Below are 24,158 nucleotides of genomic sequence, written 5' to 3' on the forward strand. Positions count from 1 at the left end.
GGCATCCCTCCTGGCTGCTCGTCTGTTCAGGACATTGCTGGCTGACCAGCCAGAGACCTGTGGCTGTAGGCTCAGCCTCTGTTGCCTGTCAGGTCAGGCAGAATTTAAGGCTCATTAGGCCAGGTCAGAATTTAAGGCTCCCACTGTGGCCGACTCTCCAGTGTAAATTGGCCCCCTAGAGCTGCCACTGAGGTGGAGTTGACTGGCCCCATTCTGTAGGTGAGGAGCCAGGCATTCACAAAGGTGGTTACTTGTCCAAGGTCACATGGCTTGTAAGTGGCTGGGCCAGCAGGGCCCGAAACCCAGACTCCTTGGCCCCAGAGCTGAGCCCTCACCCAGGCCCACCCTCAGGGACCTCCTGGGGCTTGTGGAGGAACACATTGAGTTCGCTGTCTCCCTTCACCCCGGGGCCCCCTGGCAGGTGGAAGAAAGCCTGGGGTGGTGTGGCCATGTACCAGCCAAGCCTGTGGGCCTGTGGTGGCCGGCCCTGTGCCCCAGGGGACAGGGAGCTATGAGCTCAGGGCTGGCTCTGGGTCCTGAGGGACAGAGCCTTGGCAAGTCAGACTGTGCCACAGACGATGCCTGGTGCTGCCTCCTGAGAACACCGCACTGTCCCTTCCCCACAGGTCCCCAAAAGAGCAGACACAGCCTTTCCGTGCAAACCCTGGGATCACGAGGCCAAGCTCCAGGCCTGGACGTGTCACTGATGCTAGGGTCCCTGGGTTGTGACTGGGTGGCCGTATGTGGACACCTTTTTCACACAGCGTGGGGGAATGGCAGGAAACGGGGGCTCTGACAGGCAGTCTTGGAAGCTGCCCCGGGCACAGACCTGACTTGCTGACTCCGGCCACCTAGAAACATGAGCAGTGGGGAGGCCCTGTCCCTGCCCCGCTGCTCCCGCCAGCCCTGCAGAGCCAGCCTTGGTTGGGCGCCACCGTGGTGAGGATGCAGACCGTATAGCCGGGGTGAGCGGGCGGCTCTCTGGACAAGCACAGCGCGGTGAGATGGGGTGATGGCTCCTCTCCCACGGCCCCAGTCTACTTGGAAGTGTATTCAACAGGGGGCTCCGCATGATCCTGACCTGCGGGCAGCCTGGCTGGAGAGGAACCCACTGCCTCCGGAAGCCCGTGACCCCAGGCCACCTGGAAACCTTATGAGGGCAATGTTTTTATTATGGCCAAGTTCTTCCTTTTCCTCTGCAACTTTGTCTTAAAACACATACAAAAGGGAAATTGTCCAAAAAGAGTTCTAATATGCTTGACTCCGAGTTCTCCCTCGGAGAACTTGAATGGTGGCTTAAGGAGGAGAGAAGAGGCTGCGTTCTGGCACCTTCCAGCATCTCCCCTCCAGGCGGGAGAAGGAGCGGGGGCTTCCACCAGACCCTTCCCCAGAGGGCTGGGGAAACAAGAACTGGGGCTGGGGACTTCGGCCCTCAGGGAGGAGCAAGGGTGACCATGGCAAATACCAAACCAAGGGGGTCTTGGGATAGGCACAGACCAGTACTGTCCTGGGCTAACCAAGGCATGCAGTAAGCTGTCTTTATAATATTTGAATTTAGCAGGCAAACTACTAGAAATGGTTTAAAGTAATAATTAAAATTTCCGGTTGCCTTGGACAAACAGCTGTGGGTTGAATGATGGGAGCAGCCATTTTTAAGAGAAAAAGCTGGAGAGAGAGAGAGTGTGTGTGGTCAGGTGGGTGAGGGCTTGGCGTGTCAGAGCCGGGTGTCAGGTGTCCGCAGGCCCTCTGTGAACCTCGAGGTTCCAGGGCAGCCGCCCTCCCACTCTGAGCCTCATCTTCCCCAGGTGTCAGACGGAGCCGATGAATCTCAAATCTTTGCCCTGTCCACCCCAGGCAGCTCGCGCGGGGCCGTTGTGAGGGATGGGGAATGTGAGACAGGCGAGGAGCTTGCTGAAGGGCTGGGCAGATGTGGACTCCACTTAGTCCAAGCCTGAAAGCCTGCCCAAGGAGGTGGCGGTCTTCTTTGGAGGGTAGGACCCTGGTGCCCCTGCTCTGCCCCGCCTGTGCCTGAGCCAAGCCGTTTGAGGCTGCTCTGTCTACCTGGTCAGGGGCTTGGGCCAGCTGCTGGGAGTATCAGGACGCTGCTGTGGACATTGGGTGAGAGGGCCTGGCGGTTCCACCTGCATGCCGTGAGCCAGGTGTTAGTGGGGCAGTGCTTGGCACACAGTTGGCCTCTGTGTCGTCGTGTCAGTGAGCTAAACCCAAGTTGGCCAGAGGCCACGTCGGACACCTGAGGAGCACGGACGCTGATCTGTGCCGGGCCCCCTGCCTGCCTCTGGGAGCCGGCGGGCTACAGCCTCCCTAGGACGTGGCTGTAGGGGGAAGGTGGGCGTTGGGGACACAGAGTGGTATCCCTGTCCCGACCCGGCTGTGTAGAAAGGGGAAAAGAGGCTCAGCTCATCGGGCTGGGATGAAGACCAGAAGAAATGCCATTGCCATGTTGCTGAGCTCACGTGTGAGCCACAGGGCGGGCATTCCCAGCAAGGGGGAACTCTCCCTACTCGTGTGGCCGGGAAGGTGAAAAGTTTGCAGTTCTTCATGGCCAGGTGAAAGAACAGACCAGGCGCGTGGTCCTCTGAGAGCCCCAGTTCTCTTCCGGTCTCACTCCTGCCTTGTTTCTCTTAGGTGTCCCTGCACTAACCTGCAGTGTCCTGTGGGGGTGTTAAGTGGAAGTTGCTACATTAGGGGGTGTGCTAAGGATTCATAATTAGTCACATGTCCCTATAAAATGTGCTCTCCTTGTTGTCACCATGAGGTTTGAAAATCCACAAAGTGTGGGAGGCATCAAGGATAAACGGAATCAAGTGTGTGGATGCGAAGGCAGGCAGCAGGGGTGGGACGGGGGAGTGGGCCCGGCCCTGCCCTGCCCTGCCCTCTGGCTGGAGGACTTCTGACATGCTACTCTTTGAGCCCTGTTTCCCCATCAGTAAAATGGGGATAACGATCACTGCCCTGAAGAGCTGTCTTGAAGCACAGGTTGGATAGTATGTGAATGCCCAGCTCGATCTCTGGAGCCTGATGGCTGCTTAGTGATGCTGGTTTCCTTTTGTTTCCACTGGGATGCAGCTTCAGGCTTGGAGATGAAGAGCTTACTTAGGGCACAAGATCTGATCGGTTGGGAGCCATGTGACGAGATTAGTATGTGGGTGGAAAGGGCCCTGGAACCCTGGGGGTATTCTCATTACACAACCTGTGTCCACAGTCTCCGCTGTTGGCACGCCCGGCTCGCCGGTGCTCGTGTTATTGGTCCGTCTGGTGCTCAGCCTATCACAGCACAGGCAGGAACTAGGCTCATTATAATATTGCCATCTATTTCTAGCCCAGGGGTCTCCTGGTGGGGATGGACCCCCAGAAGGGCTGCCAGCTCACTGGTGGCAACAGACAGCTGCACATGTCTGGGCAGGCACATCCAGGCCTGTCGCTGAGCAGCTTCTTCAGCTGTCCCTGAACCTGTTCTTGTCTGAGACTCCAGGAGGCTTTTCCCAGCCTGTTTCTGTTGCCCTTCTGTAGTCTCGGGACTGCAGGTCCTTTAATAGCGTGCCCTGCCAGCCCTGGTTGAGGAGCACACCAAAGAACCTTGGGAACAGGCTGACCTCTCCAATGGGTCAGGTAGAAGCAGTGCCACCTGAGAAGTACCTCCCTCCTCAGAGGTGAAGTGGCCCCAGTAAATGGTTTACAGAGAGCTGCCCCTCAGTCTAGGGTCAACTCTGAACCAGGCCAAAGCTCTTCTATCTGATGAGTTACGCAAAAGGTGCCAGCATATCTTTACCACACACCGTCATTGTGCTGGGCGGCAGACCCAGCACAAGCAGCGCTCAGGAGTGAGGCCTGGCGTTCTTGCTCCCAGCAAGGCTGTGGCAGGGCGCAGGCAGGCAGTTGCCTCCTGGGCTGGGCATCATATCTTCTGGCCGGGGTTTATTCGTTGAGGTCCTACTGTGTGTTAGATGCTAACGTGAAATACCTCATTTAATCAACACAGTGATCCTGTAAGATTCCATAGCCATTCCTGATTTACAGAGACAAGTGAGGTTCAGAGACATTCCATGACGTGCCCAGAGTCATGGAGGGTGGATCCCAAGTTGTGCAACGTTCACTGTACCACGTTGCAGCAAAGTCTACTAGATCAGAGTTGTTGATCCTAAAAGCTATTCAGTGTGAATAGCTTACATGGGGCACCCCTTACATGGGGCACCAAGAAGCCTTTTCGAAGCCATTTGACTTCCTCTGGCAGAGACTTTTGTGGTGGTGTTACCAGTGGAAGGTTCTTGGTGTCTGGAACAAAAAAATTGGACAAAATGCACAAAAAAAAACAAGGAAAGAATGAAGCATCAAAAACAGACATTTATTTTATTTTTTGAGACGGAGTCTCACTCTGTCACACAGGCTGGAGTGCAGTGGCGCCATCTCAGCTCACTGCAAGCTCCACTTCCCGGGTTCACGCCATTCTCCTGCCTCAGCCTCCCGAGTAGCTGGGACTACAGGCGCCCGCCACCATGCCCAGCTAATTTTTTGTATTTTTAGTAGAGACGGAGTTTCACCATGTTAGCCAGAATGGTCTTGATTTCCTGACTTGTGATCCACCTGCCTCGGCCTCCCAAAGTGCTGTGATTACAGGCATGAGCCACTGCGCCCGGTCTAGAGATTTATTGAAAAAAAAAGTATACTCCACAGGGTGGGAGCAGGCCCAAGCATAGGGGATCAAGAGCCTGGTTGCAGAATTTTCTGGAGTTTAAATACCATCTAGAGGTTTCCCATTGGTTACTTGGTGTACACCCTATGTAAATGAAGTAGGGGCCCACAGTTTGGTTGCAGGAGGGGACCACCATCTAGAGGTTTCCCATTGGTTACTTGGTGTACACCCTATGTAAATGAAGTAGGGGCCCACAGTTTGATTGGTTGCAGGAGGGGACCAGAGGCCAAAGTGAAGAAGTGAAGTTACAAAGTTACACCCTATGTAAACATCTGATTGGTTGCAGAAAGCAATCAGAAAGCAACCAACCAGAGACTAAAGTGAAGTTACAAAGTTATACTGCTATGCAAATGAAAACTTAGCCTGTGACCAGCCTGATTGGTTGCAGGAGGGGACCAATCAGAGATACTCTCAGTTTTTCATCTGCCAGGCAGATAAAGGTTGGGGGGTGGGGGAGTGAGGGGGCAGTGGGTAGGAGGGGCGGGGATGCAAAGGGAGTAGCTACTTGGGAGCGGAAAACTGAGGTTTTTCTTTTGATTTAGCTCTAGGAAGTCAGCGTGAATCAGCCTTATGTTCCCTGCCTCAGTGGGGGCTCTGATGTGCCATATTTTGCCTCAGTGGGGGCTCTGATGTGCCAACCAGGGTGCCCTGAATGAAGTGGCTGGCCTGACTGTGGCCCTTCTTCATGGATGGCTGTTCCTGGGAGTTCCAGCTCCTCACTAGACACTCATGAGTCAGCCAGTATGAGAGGTCCCTGGGACTAATCACCTGCCAGGTGTTCCCACACTTAGGGTCTCAGGGTCTGGGCCTCCGGCACCCAATCCCTGCTGTTTTGGCCTGGCTGATACCCTTGCGGTCTGAGTGGAACACGGAGCCCTGGGAAGCTGGCCTCACTTACCTTGTCCACGCTCTTTCTTTCCCAGGGCAGCGAAGTCACAGGCCCCACCTTTGCTGATGGCGAGCTCATCCCCAGGGAGCCCGGTTTTTTTCCCGAGGACGAGGAGGAGGCTATGACGCTGGCGCCACCTGAGGGCCCCCAGGAGTTGGACACGGACAGCCCCATGGAGAGCCCTCAGAGCCTGGAGGGGTCTGTCGGGAGTCCTGCCGAGAAGGACGGGGGACTCAGGGGCCTGTTTCTGCCAGAGGACAAGTAAGTTAAAACCGCCTGAAGCTCAGTATTTGACCTCTCAGCCCAGAAATGTGGTTCTTGGAAAGTGTCTCCAGGAAGTAAATGTGAAACATGCTCAAAATTTGTATCAGAGGCATTAGCTGAATAGCAAAAGATTCTAAACATACTAAATGCTTAACAGGAAGGGATAGTTTTGGAATTTTAGGCAGCCGTGCAAAGTCAAGTTTTTAAATTTAATTTTACTTTATTTTCAGTGCTAGTCCTGCAGACAAAGTCAAGTTTTAAATGACTGTTAATGATATGAGATACATGATCTCAATTAGTTTTAAAAAAGTTGTGGCCAGGCATGGTGGCTCACACCTATCACCCCAGGACTTTGGGAGACTGAGGCAGGAGGATCACTTGAGCGCAGGAGTTTAAGGTTACAGTGAGCTGTGATCACATCACTGCACTCCAGCCTGGCAACAGAGCAAGACCCTGTCTCAAAAACAAAAACAAAAACAAAAGCAACAAAAAAGCAGGTTACAAAGATGTCCATGAGATCAGCTTTGTTAAAAACACAAACATATGCCAGGCAAGTGGCATGTGCCTGTAGTCCCAGATACTTGGGAGGCTAAGGCAGGAGGATCGCTGAAGCCCAGGAGTTCTGGGCTCTAGTGCACTATCCTGATCAGATGTCTGCACTAAGTTCAGCATCAGTATGGTGACCTCCTGGGAGTGGGGCACCACCAGGTTGCCTAAGGAGGGATGAACTGGCCCAGGTCAGAAATAGAGCAGATCAAAACTTGAGTGCTGATCAGTAGTGGGATCACACCAGTGAGTAGTCACTGCACTCCAGCCTGGGCAACTTAGCAAGACCCCATCTCTTAAAAAAACAAAACATAGATATATGTGTTAGGAAATGCCTAGAAAAAATTAATCTGGAAAATTAAGCAGTTATTTATGTATGGTGGGATGATTTTTTTTTTTTTTTTTGGAAACAGACTCTTACTCTGTCACCCAGGCTGGAGTGCAGTGGTATGATCTCAGCTCACTGCAAGCTCCGCCTCCCAGGTTCAAGCGATTATCCTGCTTCAGCCTCCCCAGTAGCTGGGACTACAGGTGCCTGCCACCATGCCTGGCTAATTTTTTGTATTTTTAGTAGAGATGGGGTTTCACCATGTTGGCCAGGATGGTCTCGATCTCCTGACCTTGTGATCCACCTGCCTCGGCCTCCCAAAGTGCTGGGATTACAGGCACGAGCCACTGCGCCGGGCCAATTGATCATTTTAATTACCTCCCATCTATTCTGCTATATTTTCTATATTGAGCATGTATTCCCATAATCAGAAATGTTATTTAAAAACAACATTAAGACTTAAGTGACTTCCCAGTGAAGCAGTTTCATCTTTAACTTTGGTTTTGGCAGGAAGGACTCCCTTCCATCTCAGCCCTCACCAAGTCTCTTGAGGGATACAGTGCTGTGGGGTGGTGGGAAGCTGCCACCATTGTGCCTGAGGAAGCCGAGGGGATTGCAAGTGGCAACCCCTTACCAGAAGGTGATGGTTACAGCTGCTGCAGGGACATGGAAAGGGAAGAGAGGGGTTCCCGTGTTGGTTGAACCACATGAAATTGACAACTTTTAATCATTTCCATCTTCAAAAAAAAAAAGTAATTCATGAGGTTCAACCTAGTACATCTCAATGCAGGATTTCTCAAAGTCAAGTGGTTCTCAGAGTCCCCATGTTCTTGGTGGGGTCCTTTGGGGCTGTGGATGGAGAGAGGGGCCGTGCTGCTTTCTGGGAGCAGCCTTGTAATCCTAGCACTTTGGGAGGCTGAGGTGGGCAGATCACCGGAGGCCAGGAATTTGAGAGCAGCCTGGCCAACATGACAAAAACCCCATCTCTACTAAAAATACAAAATGAGCTGTGTGTGGTGGCAGGAGGAGGCTACTCCCAGCTACTCAGGAGGCTGAGGCAGGTGAGTGACTAGAACCTGGAAGGCAGAGGTTGCACCACTGCACTCCAGCCAGGCGACAAAGCGAGATTCTGTCTCCAAAAAAAAAAAAAAAAAAAGAAAAACTTACAAAAAACAACACAGTGTAACAACTATTTCCATAGCATTTACATTGCATTAGGTATTATAAGTAATCTAGAGATGATTTTGAGTACACAGGAGGATATGCATAGGTTGTATGTGAATACTATGCCATTTCATATCTGGGACTTGAGCATCCTCAGATTTTGGTGTCCACAGGGGGTCCTGGAACAAATCTCTTTTGGATACCAAGGGACGATCATACTCAGTCTTACAGTATCTAAAATTTTAGATCCATTATATTCATTTTCTATATTACTCTCAATGTTTGGGTTTTTTTTTTTTCCTCCATAAAGTGAAAGCAAGTTTATTAAGGAAATAAAGGAATAAAAGAATGGCTGCTACATAGGGAGAGCAGCTACTCTGAATTTTTTTTTCTTTTTTTTTTTTGAGATGAAGCCTCACTCTGTCGCCCAGGCTGGAGTGCAGTGGCGCGATCTCAGCTCACTGCAACTCCGCCTCCCGGGTTCACGCCATTCTCCTGCCGCAGCCTCCCAAATAGCTGTGACTACAGGTGCCCGCCACGACGCCCGGCTAATTTTTTTGTATTTTAAGTAGAGGCGGGGTTTCACCATGTTAGCCAGGATGGTCTTGATCTCCTGACCTTGTGATCCACCCGCTTCGGCCTTCCAAAGTGCTGGGATTTCAGGCATGAGCCACCGCGCCCGGCCACTACTCCACGTGTTTTAACCTTTCAACAACTGTTTGATGTTCTGCAATTTAATGATTTACTCCCATTATAATTTAATAATTATAATTTGGTCTAGCTGTAGCTAGACAGTTAGGTTGTAAGCAGTGTTTTGCTCCTCTGGGGTAGCATGGGTAGAACTGGTTTGAACTGCAGAGATGATTTCTGTGGTGAGATGTTTCCCTTTAGATAGGGTCCGTGAAATGTACTTACCAGGTCAAGAAGCACAAACTTAATCGGTAGGCTGGGCGCGGTGGCTCACGCCTGTAATCCCAGCACTTGGGAGGCCAAGGCAGGTGGATCACGAGGTCAGGAGATCGAGACCATCCTGGCTAACACAGTGAAACCCCGTCTCTACTAAAAATACAAAAACTTAGCCAGGCGTGGTGGTGGGCGCCTGTAGTCCCAGCTACTTAGGAGGCTGAGACAGGAGAATGGCATGAACCCGGGCGGCGGAGCTTGCAGTGAGTCGAGATTGCGCCACTCCACTCCAGCTTGGGTGACAGAGCAAGACTCCATCTCCAAAAAAACAAACAAACAAACAAACAAACTTAATTGGTAGTGCGAATTAAAGGGAAATGCCTACTCAGTTTCCCTACCGCAGGCTGTGGCTGGGGACCCATGAGTCCTCCTCTGACTTGGGTGCTTTTGGACCCTCAGGTCCCTGGTCCACACTCCATCCATGACGACCTCAGACCTTTCTACACACTCCACCACCTCACTTATCAGCAATGAGGAGCAGTTTGAAGACTACGGGGAGGGTGACGACGTGGACTGCGCCCCCAGCAGCCCTTGCCCCGATGATGAGACCAGGACCAACGTCTACTCGGACCTGGGGTCTTCAGTGTCTTCCAGGTGGCCCCTTGGTCGGGGATGTCATTTGGGGTCAAAAGTTGCAGAACCAATCTGAGCACATCCTAGGGGGTCGGGGCGGGGGTCGAGTCCTGAGCTGGCCCCTTTTCCTTTGTCCTAAGCTACATGAGTTCTGTTCCTGGGGCTTGGGGTTGCTACCTTTGACCCTGATTGGGGTCAGAAGTTCCTCCTGAATTAAATGACCTAGGAGGCTGCACACTGGGGGCCATGGGGCTCTGTGTCGTCTTGTGTCCTAGAGCCTCAGTGTTGAAGGGTCCTTCCAAGTGACCCTCTGTGATCCCTTCTCACCCACCTGAGTCACCACTTTCTCAGTTTGCCTTAGCTGTTAAATGGGTATGCATCACTGGCTTCTCTTTGAGTGTGTTGGAGAAGGGATGATCTGTTGCTATACTTCCACTCCCTGCCCCTCTCCCTAACAAGGTTCAAAGGTACTGGGGACTCAAGTCAGCTCAGCAGGGTGGCATAGGGCACCAGACTGGACAGCAATTAAGGTGGTGATTCCTTTCCCTCGTGAACCAGTGCGGGGCAGACGCCTAGGAAAATGCGGCACGTGTACAACCCCGAATTGCTAGATGTTTACTGCTCTCAATGCTGCAAGAAAATCAACCTGCTCAATGACTTGGAAGCCCGACTGAAAAACCTGAAGGCCAATAGGTGAGACCTGGGCCCAGCCCGGGAGCGGGAGGCCAGGGGGCCAGAGCAGGGCCTGGAGGGAGAAGCTACAGGCATGGCGACCCCTGCTCTCTGGGCAGATGAGAGTTCTCAGAGGAGGGTTGATCCAGGGGCTTTTGCTGCCATAGGAAATCAGGCTGTTTCTTCTCAGGACCAAGCTGACTAGTGAATTCCTTTGAGTGGGAGGGAAGGGCCTTGTCCTGCACTTTTGTGTCTTACAGCTGGGACAGAGTAAGGGAGTGGACTAAGCCCCTCTGTTCAATGACTGTTTCCTCTCTCTCTAGCCCCAACCGAAAGATCTCCAGTACAGCCTTTGGACGGTAAGGCCCGCCTCAGGGGAGGGCAAATTGAGTGCTGTCCCCATGCTGCCCACTGGCCGGGGCTCCCTGCCAGCAGCCCAGACTCAGCTGGTGCCCGCATGTGGCTGAGAGAGCAGAGGGGAATGAGGCCATCCCAGGGCAGTGCAGCCAGGGCAGCGTCCACTTCTGAAAAACAGGGGCCATCTCCTCCCTGCCCTCTCCCCACTCCTTGTCCCTTCTTCAAATCCTAGGTCACCTCGACTTCAGGCAGGCACGCCAGGGATGCCCTGAGAGAGACAGAGCACCCCACAGCGTTCAGTGCCCTTCCCCCCTCTTGGAGCTGGCAGCCATACTCAATAAAGAGACCCCGGGTTTCCTGCAGGCGGGGATCTGGACATGAGCGTGTGCCATCAGGGCTGGTCACTTTGCTCTGATTAAGTCCTGCAGCAGCTCAGTGTGGCCCCAGGTCCACACTCGGGGCTTTGGGAGCTGGCAGCAAGGGCTCAGGAGCTAGGTGGGTTGGCCTCTTGGCAGAGACCCTGGCTGCTGCCTGTTAGGGAGCTGGAAGGGGATGTCACTGGGGGTGGCAGCTGGATTTTGCCTCAGGCACGGGTTAGCTCACCAGGCCCAGTCCCACCCCAGCTCACTGCTCTGCAAGGCCTGGTGAATTCTCTGCCTTTGCCATCCCCCAGAGTTCCCAGAGATGTAGCAGGAGCCAGCTTGGTGGAGAGGCTCAAGCCTCTGCCAGGGCCATGGAGCTGGGCTACCTCCTCAGGGGCTTCCCCACTGGAAGAGGAGCGGGCTCACGTGCCAGCTCAGGTCACTGGGTAGCTGCAGGTCAGCCTGCTGGCATGAAGAGGGCTCTGAGGCCGCAGGAGAAGCTGTGCCTCTTTGACTGTGTCTGCCAGGGAACCCCGGGGGTCTGTACAGCCCATTTGCCATCCTCTGGGCTGGATGATCTGCTGGGATTGGCAACACTCTCCGTCTCAGGCTGAGTGAGGGCGGCCTCCTTAAAGGGGCAGATCCCCTGGGGTACTGGATGCTAGCCTAGCCAGTAGCCTGAGTTGGCCCCTGTCTCTGGAAGGCCCCTGCAGCCAGACGCCCTCTCCCCACCCCTGCAGGCAGCTCATGCACAGCAGCAACTTCAGCAGCAGCAACGGCAGCACCGAAGACCTGTTCCGGGACAGCATTGACTCCTGTGACAATGACATCACAGAGAAGGTGGGCCCCGGGTGGCTGGAGAAGGGACTGAATGCATGCCTGCTCCCAGGGGAGGTGGGGTGTGCTCGGGCTACTGTCTGGGGACTTGGAAGACCCTGTGCCTGCCCAGGAATTGGGGATAGGTGGCTCTGGTGTGTTCCCCGCCCCTCACCCCACACATGACTGTTCGCGGATACATGGTGGTTTGGAGGTCCTGCTCATGAACCTCACGGCATCGAGGTTCTCGGTTCTGTGGCCTCGGGGGTCTTCTCCACCCAACCCCTGCCCCCTGCTGCAGGTAAGCTTCCTGGAAAAGAAGGTGACAGAGCTGGAGAATGACAGCCTGACCAATGGGGACCTGAAGAGCAAGCTGAAGCAAGAGAACACGCAGCTGGTGCACAGGTCAGGGAGGCAGGGCGCTGGGGGCTTGGCTGTGACTCTGGGGAACAAAGGGGGGTCCTTCTTGCTGAGACCTCTGGGGGGAGGCAGCCTCATGCCTTTGCAGCTCTGAGGGTCTGTGATGCATCAGCCTCTTGTCACGTGGCCCTGCCCACATGTGGTGCCCAGGACAGGACCTTAGGGACAGGGAGACAGGTTGGAGCTCGACTTTGGCTCTAGGCCAGATGGATTCCACCCCTGAGGTCTGCAGCCACAGGGCTGGTCCAAGATGGGAGTGGGGATCCACTGTCTCTCATACAGTGACAGGAGCCTGATGTCCCTGCCTAGGGACAAGCTCTGCAGGGGACAGGCCAGTGTGAGCTGGGCGGTGGGAAGGGTCCAGCACTGCTGCTGCTGGAGGTCCCCTGAGCCTGCCGTTCCTGATGCCGTCTGCAGTGGTGAATGCAGGGTTTAGTTGTCCTCACCGATGGCATGACCCTTGGGGGACATACCCTGGCCAGGGGTTCGGTCCTCTAACTTGTCACAGGGCCCATCTTGGGCCCTTCTGTACACCCCAGAAGGTCAGCCTGGTGGAGGGGCTGTTGCCAGTGAGACGTACCCCAGACCAAAATACCAACCAGGCTGTCACTGGGGTGCTCACGTCTACGTGCCCCTGGCCCTGTCCCAGGTCTGGGGCAGACTTCCCGCCACTGGCCGGGATGTGCCTATTTTGGGAGTCAAGATGCCCAATAAGCTGAATTATTAATCAGAGGGGTGGCCGGGACGGATTAGTACAAAAAGTAGAGGTGAGGCCTGAGTGCTTCCAGCCAGGTGTGGCTGCAGGGACTGGGGGGGGGTGGTCCCTCCCTGTGCTGCCCTGAGCGCCCCACCTTCTGACTGCCAGGCCTGTTCCTTCATGGCATGCGTGACCAGCACCCCCTCTAGATATGTGGTGTCCCTGTTCATCTCCGAAAGCTATTGGCCCACACACCCTCGGTGGGCATGCCAGTGACTCAGGGTCTTAGGGCCCAGGGTTCCCGGTGCCACAGCCTGGGTTGGGGTGAAATAGTGCAGGCCCCAAGAGCTTGCCCCTTGCGCTGTCCTCAGGGTGCATGAGCTGGAGGAGATGGTGAAGGATCAGGAGACCACAGCCGAGCAGGCGCTGGAGGAGGAGGCGCGGCGCCACCGCGAGGCCTACAGCAAGCTGGAGAGGGAGAAGGCCACCGAGGTGGAGCTGCTCAATGCCAGGTGGGCCCCTCCACTGAGCCCCTCCCTCAGAGGGATCCCCTGCCCTGGGGCAGCCCTGTGGGATAGGCGCTATCCCCATTTTATAGATGGGAAGCTGAGGCTGAGGGGCAGCTTCTTGAGCCTTCCCAGTAGTAACAGTTCCACTTTCATACCACGAGAAACACAGAGGCATATGCTCTTCAGAAAGTTCGCTAAAGAATGTTCCCAGGAGCGTGGCTCACATTTGGTAATGCGAACTACACATATGTCAATGAGTAAAGGGCCTGGGCTGGGTCTAATGTCCAGGCCTAGAGCGCCCCCTGCTGTCAGATTCTCCCCTGACCCCTGAGGGACTGAGCCAGAGCCCCAGGGCCAAGGTAAATGGAAAACCCGGCTCCTGTTCCTTGCGTGTACCTGTGGCTTCACCATTGGAATGTGAGGCAGGCAGGACAAGGAGCAGCCTGGGGCCCGGGATCTGGGTTGGTCTCCCGTTAGCTCCATGGCCTTGGACGTATTGGGTCACCTCCCTGTGTGCCCCACAGAGCGGCTGCGTGGGTGGGTGAGCTGATGTCAGTCCAGACCCTTCCCATAGGTGAGGGCTACGATGATGCCTCTGTGATGAAGCCCCTTTGCGGCCCTTGTCCGAGGCCGAGGAGGCCGCCTGGGCTTCTGGCAGAGAGGACAACTGCCCCGGCACTCCTCAGGCCCCCTGAGGCCCCAGTCTCCATGCTGAGGCTTCCCAGAGTTGCCGAGCCCCACGTGGTGGCTGGTGGGCTGCTGAGCAAATGACTGGGAGTTGGGCTCTCAGGCCGGTACCTCCCTGCCCCTGTGTCCCTGCCCCTGTGCCGTTTGGTGAGGAGACTTCCCAACTCCCCGGTATCTGAGACCTGTTTTGCTAAGTTACCCACCAGGGGTTCATTTTACATTTTGACTCTGTTCTAGAAGCTGCTGTTTTGCATCTGTTTCTGGAGGCTGGTGCTTGGTTAAGGGTGACTGCTCTCACTCAGCCCGCCTCTGGCAGCTGGCCCAAGAGAGGTGGCTGGGACACGGGAGGTGGTAAAAGACAGTGTGAACCTGGGCCACAGGACAAAGCACAGAAAGCCAGCCCTTGGGAACTATCTCCTAACATGTGCCCCTCGCACAGCTCCAGGGGCGCTATTCATGTAAAATATCCGAGTGGTGTTCCCAGAGTCCTGCCCTATGCTTGCTTCCCTACCACTTCCACCAGCTCGCGGCCACTTGCGGGTGGTGGGGCTGCATTCCTCTCTGGAGCCCAGAGGGCAGTGGAGGCCCAGAAGCCATCCTTCCAGGAAAGAGGATGTGATGGGGAGGTGGTAGGTTGAGAACAAGACAGTCTGCAGGAATCGGTGCCAGAAGTGACCCTGCTCGGTTCTGGTGCCACCGACGGCCCAACTCACCTGCACCTGTTCTCGGACCATTTAAAAGCGACCTGAGACTGGGCACAGTGGCTCATGCCTGTAATCCCAACACTTTGGGAGGCCGAGGCAGGTGGATCATGAGGTCAGGAGATTGAGACCATCCTGGCCAACATGGTGAAACCCTATTTCTACTAAAAATACAAAAATTAGCCAGGCATGATGGTGCGTGCCTATAGTCCCAGCTGCTCAGGAGGCTAAGGCAGGAGAATCGCTTGAACCTGGGAGGCAGAGGTTGCCGTGAGCTGAGATCATGCCACTGAGACTCCGTCTCAAAACAAACAAACAAACAAACAAACAAAAACAGACCTGAACACCCAGGCTTGTCTTCTTGTGGAATCCCTTTAGGATTCCCTTTGTGGAATTCCTGTGTGAATGCTAACACAGGATTATTACTGTCAGAGCCCATACCTGTGGTCATCAGAGGCAGGTGCAGTGAGCGCTCAGAGAAGAGCCCTGGATGAGATGGTGTTGGCAGGGAATGAAAAGCCAATATGATCACTGCCTTCCAGTTACAGAGTCTAACAGGAGGGCCCAGTCGCAGAAGCCACAAGGGGACTGTTTCTCCATCTAGCAGAAAAACATCCCCATGTTGTTTGAGGATCTGAAGGATGCATACAAACAGAATCTGCGTTCCTACTCTAATGAATGTTTCCACTTATTGGAAAAATAAAGGCCACGTGTGGTGGCTCACTCTTGTAATCCCAACACTTTGGGAGGCCAAGGTGGGCAGATCATGTGAGGCCAGGAGTTTGAGACCAGCCTGGCCAACATGGCAAAACCCATCTCTACTAAAAATACAAAAATTAGCTAGGCATGGTGGTGCACGCTTGTAATCCCAGCTATTCAGGAGGCTGAGGCACAAGAATTGCTTGAGCCAGGAAGGCAGAGGTTGCTGTGAGCTGAGATTGTGCCACCTCACTCCAGCCTGGGCGACACAGCAGGACTCTGTCTCAAAAAAAAAAAAAGAAAAAGAAAATAAGAACAATAATAATTTAGTATCCTTACTATTTTGCTTTGGCTGATAGGAAGCTCACGGCTAAATTGTCTTTGACATAATAAGCATATTCTTTCTCTCAGTTGGTTTCTGGTATCTTCCCTCTTGGAGGAAGCAGAGAATCACTGCAGACTGGCAGGCCCTTATCAGATAGTCTCCATTCCAGGTTTCTGAGATTTGTCTTTCTCCTTTCCCCAGGGTGCAGCAGTTAGAGGAAGAAAATACAGAGCTTAGAACAACAGTGACTCGGCTCAAGTCTCAAACAGAGAAACTGGACGAGGTGAGTAGCAGATCCAGGCTTGGGGCCAAACTCCCAGAAGGGGAGGGCTGGCCATCGGGGGCCTTTAGTTTATTGCTCCTGAAATTCTAAACAAATGCCCTACCCCCTAAGAAATGCAAAAAAAGTGAATAACAACTTGTGTTTCTGTATTTCTGATTTTCCAAGTTTTTTACAGTGAATGTATTTATTACTTTATACAATGGAGAAGAATTACAGTTTTAGAAAGAGGTTAGCTTCTATTTGGGCTAATACCTTCAATTCAGGTTGCATCTAGCATTGTTGAAGGACTTCAGAGGCCTGAGGTTTTTAGTTGTGTTTCTAGAATCATTGGGGCTCTGGCCGTTTCTGTAAGCCAAGACTCAGGGCTCCGTCTGAGGGAGCTGGTTTCACTGTGCATCTGCCTTGTGAAGATGTCTGACCAGACCCCAGGGATACCCCTGGACATAGTGAGCCCCTCTCTGGAAACTCTCCTTCCCCGACCGGGTCTCCCTGCTCCAGGAGCGGCAGCGCATGTCTGACCGTCTGGAGGACACCAGCCTGCGGCTCAAAGATGAGATGGACCTGTACAAGCGCATGATGGACAAGCTGCGGCAGAACCGCCTCGAGTTCCAGAAGGAGCGGGAGGCGACGCAGGAGGTGGGTCCCAGGCCAGCAGGCACCAGGGCTCCTTCCAGCGTCCCTGCTCCTGCCAACCTGCCTCTCTCCCTCGCAGCTCATCGAGGACTTGCGGAAGGAGCTGGAGCACCTGCAGATGTACAAGCTGGACTGCGAGCGGCCAGGAAGGGGCCGCAGTGCCTCCTCTGGCCTAGGCGAGTTCAATGCCAGGGCCCGCGAGGTGGAGCTCGAGCACGAGGTCAAGCGGCTCAAGCAGGTGGTTCTAGCAGTCTCTGTGTCCAGTGGGGCGGGGTGGCTGGGTCCACCGCCTGGGTTTCCTATGCAGGATCTGTGACAGGGGAGCCCAGAGCTGTAGCAGCACTTCCTGTCTGCTTCTCAGCAACCTGTTTGTCAGGGCTGGCTGTCCCATTTCACAGTCAGGAAAATCGATCTGCAGATCTCCCCCTTATATCCATATAAAGAAATAGACACTGCTGTCTGCCTTGGTGCTCAGGGTGGAGGATGAGACTATACCCAGCTGCAGTACAGTGCCCGCTGGCATTGGGTTCTCTCAGAAGTAGACCCTGAGGTCAAGGTTCCTTTTTTTTTTTTTTTTTAAAGAGACAGGGTCTTCCTGATACCCAGGCTGGAGTGTTTTGGCACAGTCATCGCTCACTGCAGCCTTGAATTCCTGGGCTCAGGTGATATTCCTGCCTCAGTCTCCCACATAGCTAGGACTACAGGCACCCACCACCATGCCCAGCTAGTGTTGTTTTTGTTTTTTGAGGCAGGGTCTCACTGTGTTGCCCAGGCTGGAGGGCAGTAGTGTGATCACAGCTCACTGCGGCCTCAAATTCCTGGGCTCAAGCAGTTCTCCTGCCTCAGCCTCTCGAGCAGTTAGGACTACAGGAGAGCGCCACCACACCTGGCTAATTTATTTATTTATGTATTTGTAGAGATGGGGTCTCCCTATATTGCCCAGGCTTGAACTCCTGGGCTCAAGGGATCCTCCCGCCCTTAGCCTTTGAAAGTGTTGGGATTACAGGAATGAGCCACTGTGCCTAGCCAGAAGATTGCAGTTCAAGGAGCACTGCCTTAGCTAAAGACCATTGGGTGGGGGAGTGGATCAGGAGGAGGCAGTGGCCAGGTGGTGCTGGTTGAAGTGTCAGCTCTGCCTGACCCTGCAGGTGGAAGAGCCTGCAGCATAAATTATCCTTCTGAGTTTGTTCCACTGGGGACAAAGGGACTGGTGGCTGTGCTCTCACAGAAGTCCTAAAACCCCAGCCCTTCTCCTAGTCTAGGGGTGGGGCGCCCAGGGTCCCAGGTGTGAGCATTAGGGCTCTTTAGGCAAAAGCTGGCACGTGAGACTGGTGCATGGTATCTGGGTGGGTCTGCCTGGGACAACTCCAGCCAAGCAGGGTTCAGAGCATGGCTGCCGGGGAGCCAAGGAAATGAGCTGGCCGGCCTGCCCAGAGAGCCCAGAGCATCACTTCCTTCGGCAAGGGCCAGTGTTGGAGGCCGGGCTGCTGGGTGGGTGGTGTCCCTACGCAGGGCCCAGGGAGGAAGGGATGGCCAGGAGCCTTGGCTGCTCTGAGCAGGGCTATAACTCCTCCACAAACCTTGTGCACTCCTAGGACGCCGGGCCCCTGGACCAGGACCCAGCCCTCTTAACCCCTAGCGCCTGGCAAAGGCTGCAACATCTATGGCCCCTTGAACTGGCCGTGATGCATACCTGTGGGAATGGCGCTGGCGGCGGGTCGGGGATGGTGGATGTGGAGAAGTGGGTTCCAGTGGGCTGTGGATGCTTCTTGGGGTTGACGTCACTTTTGTCCTTCTCTCTGTAGGAGAATTATAAGCTGCGGGATCAGAATGATGACTTGAATGGGCAGATCTTGAGCCTCAGCCTCTACGAAGCAAAAAACCTCTTTGCTGCCCAGACTAAAGCCCAGTCTCTGGCTGCGGAGATAGACACTGCCTCGCGTGATGAGGTAACCACATCACTGGCTCTTGCTTTGGGGCCTGGCCGCTCCTCTGTAATTCCTTCTCCCAGCCCCCGCCTGCCCAGAGTGAGAAAACCAGGCCAGGGCTTGGCAGAGAGTCCCATCTACAACTATCCCACATGACAGAGGGCAAAGCCGTGAGCAGGGGAGGGGGCTGCTGGAGAAGTCAAGTCAGCTCTGAGTTCTGCCTGTGCTGGAAGGAGTGCAGGTTTGGTTCAGAGTGCCATGGGAGTCTTAGGTCTGCCAGAAAAGTGCCAACATAGCCAGCTGAGTGGATCAAGCCATGACTCTGGGTTAGGCTATCACTCCCACTCTTCCCAACCCAGAGGGAGAGGACATTAGCATTTCTCCAGCACCTGCTGCTTCTGTGATGTGTTTTCACTGAACCTCCTGATGACTCTGAAGCTTTAGGAACAGCTCCACATTCCAAGCTGGGAAGGTGGAACCCAGGACCACCCAGCTAGGGAGGGAGAGGGACCCAGCTCTCTCCAGAGCCAAAGCCTACCCTTCCTGCCACACCAGAGTGTGCTTATGAAAGGCCGGGCCTCCAGAATGCCCTGGCTGCATTTGAACAGGAATTGTAAGACACTGTCACTGAGCCTTACCCTCTGTCTGGGACACGGGGTGATGAACTGACCTCTGTCCTCAAGGAGCTCCCAGGTGAGCTGGGCCCCAGCCCCAGGGCAGAGGCAGCATGTCAGCAATGTCCGAAAGAACACTGTCCTGGAGAAGAGCAGTGTGGGGCTGGGGGTGGGGAGAGGTGTCCAGGCAGGAGACAGCTCCCCTTTGGAGTCTTAGGGGCCCTGGGACTTTGTCAGTCTTGATTTTAAATGACTGGCCCATGTTCTCTACTTTTACGAAAGATTACCCACACCTGGGCCGCCTCTACAAACTGATCACATTGGAATCTCTGGGGGTGGGGCCTGGGCACCTGCATAGGTAATACTAGGGGCTGAGCCACTTCGACTCTCGTCCTGGCATCCAAATGCTGAGGCTGCCCTGGGGCCCGCCTTGCCCAGGGTCTCCTGATGCCCTGTGTCGTTAGGCACTGGCCTGCGACAAGCCTGGGAATCTGGACTGTGCCTGCACCCCATCCCAGGCCCAGCCACTGACCTGTCTTTCCCATTTCCTTCAGCTAATGGAAGCCCTCAAGGAGCAGGAGGAGATCAACTTCCGGCTGAGGCAGTACATGGACAAGATTATCCTCGCCATCCTGGACCACAACCCTTCCATCCTCGAGATAAAACACTAAGGCACGGGGCTGGCTGCAGAGCAGCCTTAGGACCCTGGAACCAAGGGGCAGACCCTGCCCAAGGATGCAGGCCTAAGCCGGGCCTCACACTCACTGTAAATGTCTCTCTGGCCACCATGCATTACGTGTACCTGTGTATATATGTGGGGAGGCTGTGCACACGAGCGAGGGGTGAGTGGCCATGGCTATGGGCAGCATCCACACGGTTAGCCGTGCATGCACTTTGTGGCCCCTTTGCAAGGGGCGGAGGGTACTGGAAGTGGGAGGGGGCAAGGTCTGCTATCAGGAGTTACTGTAAAAACAAGAACTGGAAGCTTGTGTTTCTGGTACTGGGTAAAATGATTCTACCTCTGGGGATAATGATCCACATTCGCTCTAGTACGATGGGCTTTCACCCCACTCCTAGTCCCCTGGGCGTGGGAGCAAAATTGTGATCTTTCCTAGGAGTTCGAATGCCCCATATTTGTGTCCTCGCCAGCTCTTTGGCCACCTTTCAAGCCCCGGTGTTCAAGCTCAGAGAGGATGAAGGGGCATCTGGAGGGTCCACGAGATGGGGCCCTCACCAAAGGCCTTGGCCGCCGGCCGGCAGCCCTCTGTGATGTGTGTGCAGAGTGAACAGAGGACTCGGGTTTCAGAGAAGCTAGTGCAGGGCACCCTCATCCTGTAGAGTTCATGCACTCCCCATCCGTGCTACCTACCTCCCCGTTTCTGTTTCGGTTTTAAGACAATGAAGCAGCGTTCACTGGGTGTAACATGAAGGGATAAAAACGAAGGAGAAAGAGAGTTTGGGATGGGATGTCTAAGGCAGGAGTTGACATCTGGCCACCAAAGAAATGAGTTTTGGGGAGGAACACAACTCCCATCCCAGTTTCCCTCCCATGGCTGCATGTTAAGATGGATGCATGGAGAGACCATCTGCCTGGCTTCCTGTCTTCATTCTCCACACAGCCTGGTGATGGCAGGCCTGGGTTTGGATTTCAGAATCTGAGCTCCGGGCTCCACTCATGTGGCAGCAAGACCGCTTCGTTCCAGCATTTAGAAACACACCTGTATTTGGTTCTCAGTCATGGGAGCCCTCGCCGCACTGGTGGGAGGTGGTTGGGAAAGTTGCAGGAAAACCTTAGTCTTCCATCCTTCCGATCCATGGTGGAAATTCACGCCATGGATTTTTAATGGATCTTTTGTTCTAGGCAGCTGGGAATAGACATGGTACTTACCTTAGAGTTTTCCGATTTATCTCAATTTTATATGGCTTGTGATTCATTTTCTTAATCCAAATATATATAAACGTGTGTGGTCTTATTTTCCCCCCTGCAGTTTCTTGTTTTCTTCAGCACATCTTATAGTATGAGAAGGAAGGTTTGGGCATGTTGGGAAGGACAGTGGAAGGGGAGACACAGAAAGAAAGGGCAGTGACGGTGAGGAGAGGGGATCTGGGGACTTGGGTGTGAACCCTGCATGACAAAGACAGGGCTGTGGCCAGGACCAACCTTCAATTCCATTCTAATCAGCCTTTGCATTTGTTGGATCTTGTGGCTTCTTTTGAATCCTATGTTGGGGATTAGTTTCATGCTGCAAATAACGGGGTTGCATTGGTCTGATCCAAGACTTTGGAGCCACCCACACCGGGAAGACTAGGCTAGGCAGTCGGTCTTCTGGAGTTTCTCAGCCCCTTAGGATGCGGGTCTCCTTGGGCTCCCCCAAGGGTCTGCAAAGAGGCAGTGGAAGAAGGCATGAGGAGAGGGTCTCTTGAGAATTTGCCAATAGGAAGCAATGGCCATGGCTGAAAGGAACAAGACAGATCCTGACATAGCTTTGGCCTGGGTGTTAGGTCGAAGGAGTACTGGTGCGTGGGGGCCTTGCCCCAGGGTTGAGTATTTTCTATGTAAAATGTTATCTACTCTTTGGCTGCACTGGAATTTCAGAGAAGGCTGCAGAGGCCTGGGTTCCACAGCCTGAGTCACAACGTGGGAAGAAAGGCGGCCGGAAGCAGCTGGCAGCCTGGGGTGTGCTTCAGGCTCCTCCCTCTAGGGGGCGCCGTGGGAACAGGCTCCAGGAGGCGGCTGGAGTCCAAAAGGCCCCTGGGACAGCGCCAGAGGGGCCTCTGGAACAGGACTGGCTTTTAAATGGGGGGCTGAATTCCAGCTCACACACACCTCAAGTCCAACCTTACTCTCTTCAGCCAGAATACATTTCTTGTAAAACCTGGCCTGTCTGCTTGGCTTTTAAAGATCACATATGTTTGTAAAAATATTCTTCTGGGCTCAAAAGCTAGCTTGAGGGGGCAGATGCCCCAAGGGTCCCAGCTCCACAGCCCCTGGCAGGTCCCAGAGCCCTTGGTGGTAGGGATGGAGCTTGATCTTTGTTTCTGCCCTTACACCTCAGTAGTGGGGCTGCAAGGTAGTAGACAGGATGCCTAGTTAAGTTTGAATTTCAGATAGACAAATAATTTTAGAATGAACATCTGTACTTCAGATAGACAAATAATTTTAGAATGAACATCTGTACTTCAGATAGACAATTTTAGAATGAACATCTGTACTTGGGACAGATGTTATTTTTAGAGATAGGATCTTGCTCTGTTGCCCAGGCTGGAGTGTAGTGGTATGATCATAGCTCACCATAACTTTGAACTCCCAGGCTCAAGTGATCCTCCTGCCTTAACTGCCTCAGTAGCTGGGACTACAGGCATGCACCACCACGCCCAGCTAATTTTTCTTATTTTTTGTAGAGACAGGGTCTCACTGTGTTGCCTCACTTGAGCTGCTGGCCTCAAGTGACCCTCCCGCCTCAGCCTCCCAAAGCACTGGGATTACAGGCACGAGCCACCATGCCTGGCTGGCCAGGACATATTTGAAATGCGGAGATTTGAAAAATTCTGATGATGAGACTGAGTCCTCAGACATTCCGGTTTAATTGTTGTGGGTGTGACCCAGGCATGGAATTTTGTAAAGAGCTGCTCAGGTAATTCCAATTTAATTGCGTGTCCTACTTGGGGTTTTTTTTGTTTGTTTTTATTGTTTTGCTAAACCTGGCAACCCTACCAAGTAGGGATTAGCAGTAACTTATCTGAAATCTAGAGGTGTTTTTTGGGTGGGGCGAGGGTTTCTGTAGTAGACTCAGATTTTACATGGCCCTGAGCTGCCCTGGTGTTCAGTTGGAAGTCACGCAAAATGAACTGAACCAGGAGTGAGCTTTGTATACATTATCTGCTAGAAAATGAAGTGCCTCCTGGTTCAGCAAGTCCCTGTGCGGTGAGAGGCTTTAAGAAAGTTCTAGTAAAAATGTTTTTTTCTTTTAACTTTGAATTGGCCAGAGTTAATCCTAGGTCATTTTATTTTAAACTGGTATATTTCTTGGCGAACTGTCACAGAGAAATTCCTTTTCGTGACTATTTCTGACCTATTTAAAACATGAACAGGCCAGAACAGTGGCTCACGCCTGTAATCCTAGCACTTGGGAGGCAGTGGCAGGCGGATCGCTTGAGCTCAGGAGTCCTAAACCAGCCTGGGCAACACAGTGATACCTTGTCTCTACCAAAAGTTAAAAATGAAAAAACACAAAGCTCAGGAACCTGCATGAGGGCCTAGAACAGTGGGCTCAGCTTTGGCTGTGTACTGGAATTACCTTGGGAGATTTGTAAGCTTCTGCTGTCTGGGCTGAACCGCCAGAGGTTCGGATTGAATTGGTGGGGGTGTGGTCCAGGCATCCAGATATGTAAAGACCTCCCCAGGTGATGATATGCAGCCCGAGGTTGAGACTTCCCTGTCCTGGAAGGTCATTGGCCAGAGGTAGAAGAAACTGGTCAAAGTGGCTGTTGGGCTTGTCAAGCCCATGGCTGAATGACAGCAAGCACTCTTGCTGGGAGGGTACCTTTTCCTGTTATGTTGTTGAATGGTCCTGGCCTGCAGGATGGGAGACCAGATGCCTTCAGGAGCTGGTGGATCCAACTGTTCTCACCAACCTGGAGGTTAGCAGACCAGAGTGGGCGGGCAGGACCTCGGCCTGGTGGCCCTGGAGTCAGTGGGTGGCATGTGTTGGGATATACTGGCTACAGGCTCATTCCAAAGAGCAGGTAGAACAGAGTCGGCAGGGAACTGACAGGTGAGGCTGTCCCCTTGAAAGCAGCCTCAGAAACAGCTGCCACCTATTTGCATAGCTAAGCAGGAGGAGATAATTTTTTTGTGGGTTTTGCCTCTGGTCTGTTTCCTGACTGGGTTGATAAGGGAGTTCCAGCTCTTTCCCTGTTAGCCAAACCAGCATCCCCCTCACACACTGGACACTCCGGTGCTAGTCCGCTGGTGCTGGTGTTCAGGGGAGTAGGGGTGGGGGATGCAAGTGCGGGT

General features: G+C 53.6%; 1 protein-coding gene across 2 annotated transcripts in view; it reads left to right on the top strand.

The window, feature by feature from the left end:
* LOC105485203 (RAB11 family interacting protein 4) overlaps positions 1–20,691 on the top strand; it is a 144,204-nt gene extending 123,513 nt beyond the window's left edge. For both annotated transcript variants that reach the window (XM_011747428.3, XM_071082665.1), the window contains 12 exons: positions 5,635–5,861; positions 9,265–9,459; positions 9,997–10,131; positions 10,434–10,469; positions 11,570–11,669; positions 11,947–12,050; positions 13,134–13,274; positions 15,885–15,966; positions 16,465–16,602; positions 16,679–16,837; positions 18,405–18,548; positions 19,696–20,691. In XM_011747428.3, the coding sequence (XP_011745730.2) occupies positions 5,635–5,861; positions 9,265–9,459; positions 9,997–10,131; positions 10,434–10,469; positions 11,570–11,669; positions 11,947–12,050; positions 13,134–13,274; positions 15,885–15,966; positions 16,465–16,602; positions 16,679–16,837; positions 18,405–18,548; positions 19,696–19,812 (1,578 nt within the window). In that variant the 3' untranslated portion in view covers positions 19,813–20,691. The remainder of the gene's footprint in view (positions 1–5,634; positions 5,862–9,264; positions 9,460–9,996; positions 10,132–10,433; positions 10,470–11,569; positions 11,670–11,946; positions 12,051–13,133; positions 13,275–15,884; positions 15,967–16,464; positions 16,603–16,678; positions 16,838–18,404; positions 18,549–19,695) is intronic.
* Positions 20,692–24,158: the final 3,467 nt, after the last annotated feature.

Source organism: Macaca nemestrina, chromosome 17 (assembly GCF_043159975.1).
Source record: "Macaca nemestrina isolate mMacNem1 chromosome 17, mMacNem.hap1, whole genome shotgun sequence".
Lineage (NCBI taxonomy): Eukaryota > Metazoa > Chordata > Mammalia > Primates > Cercopithecidae > Macaca > Macaca nemestrina.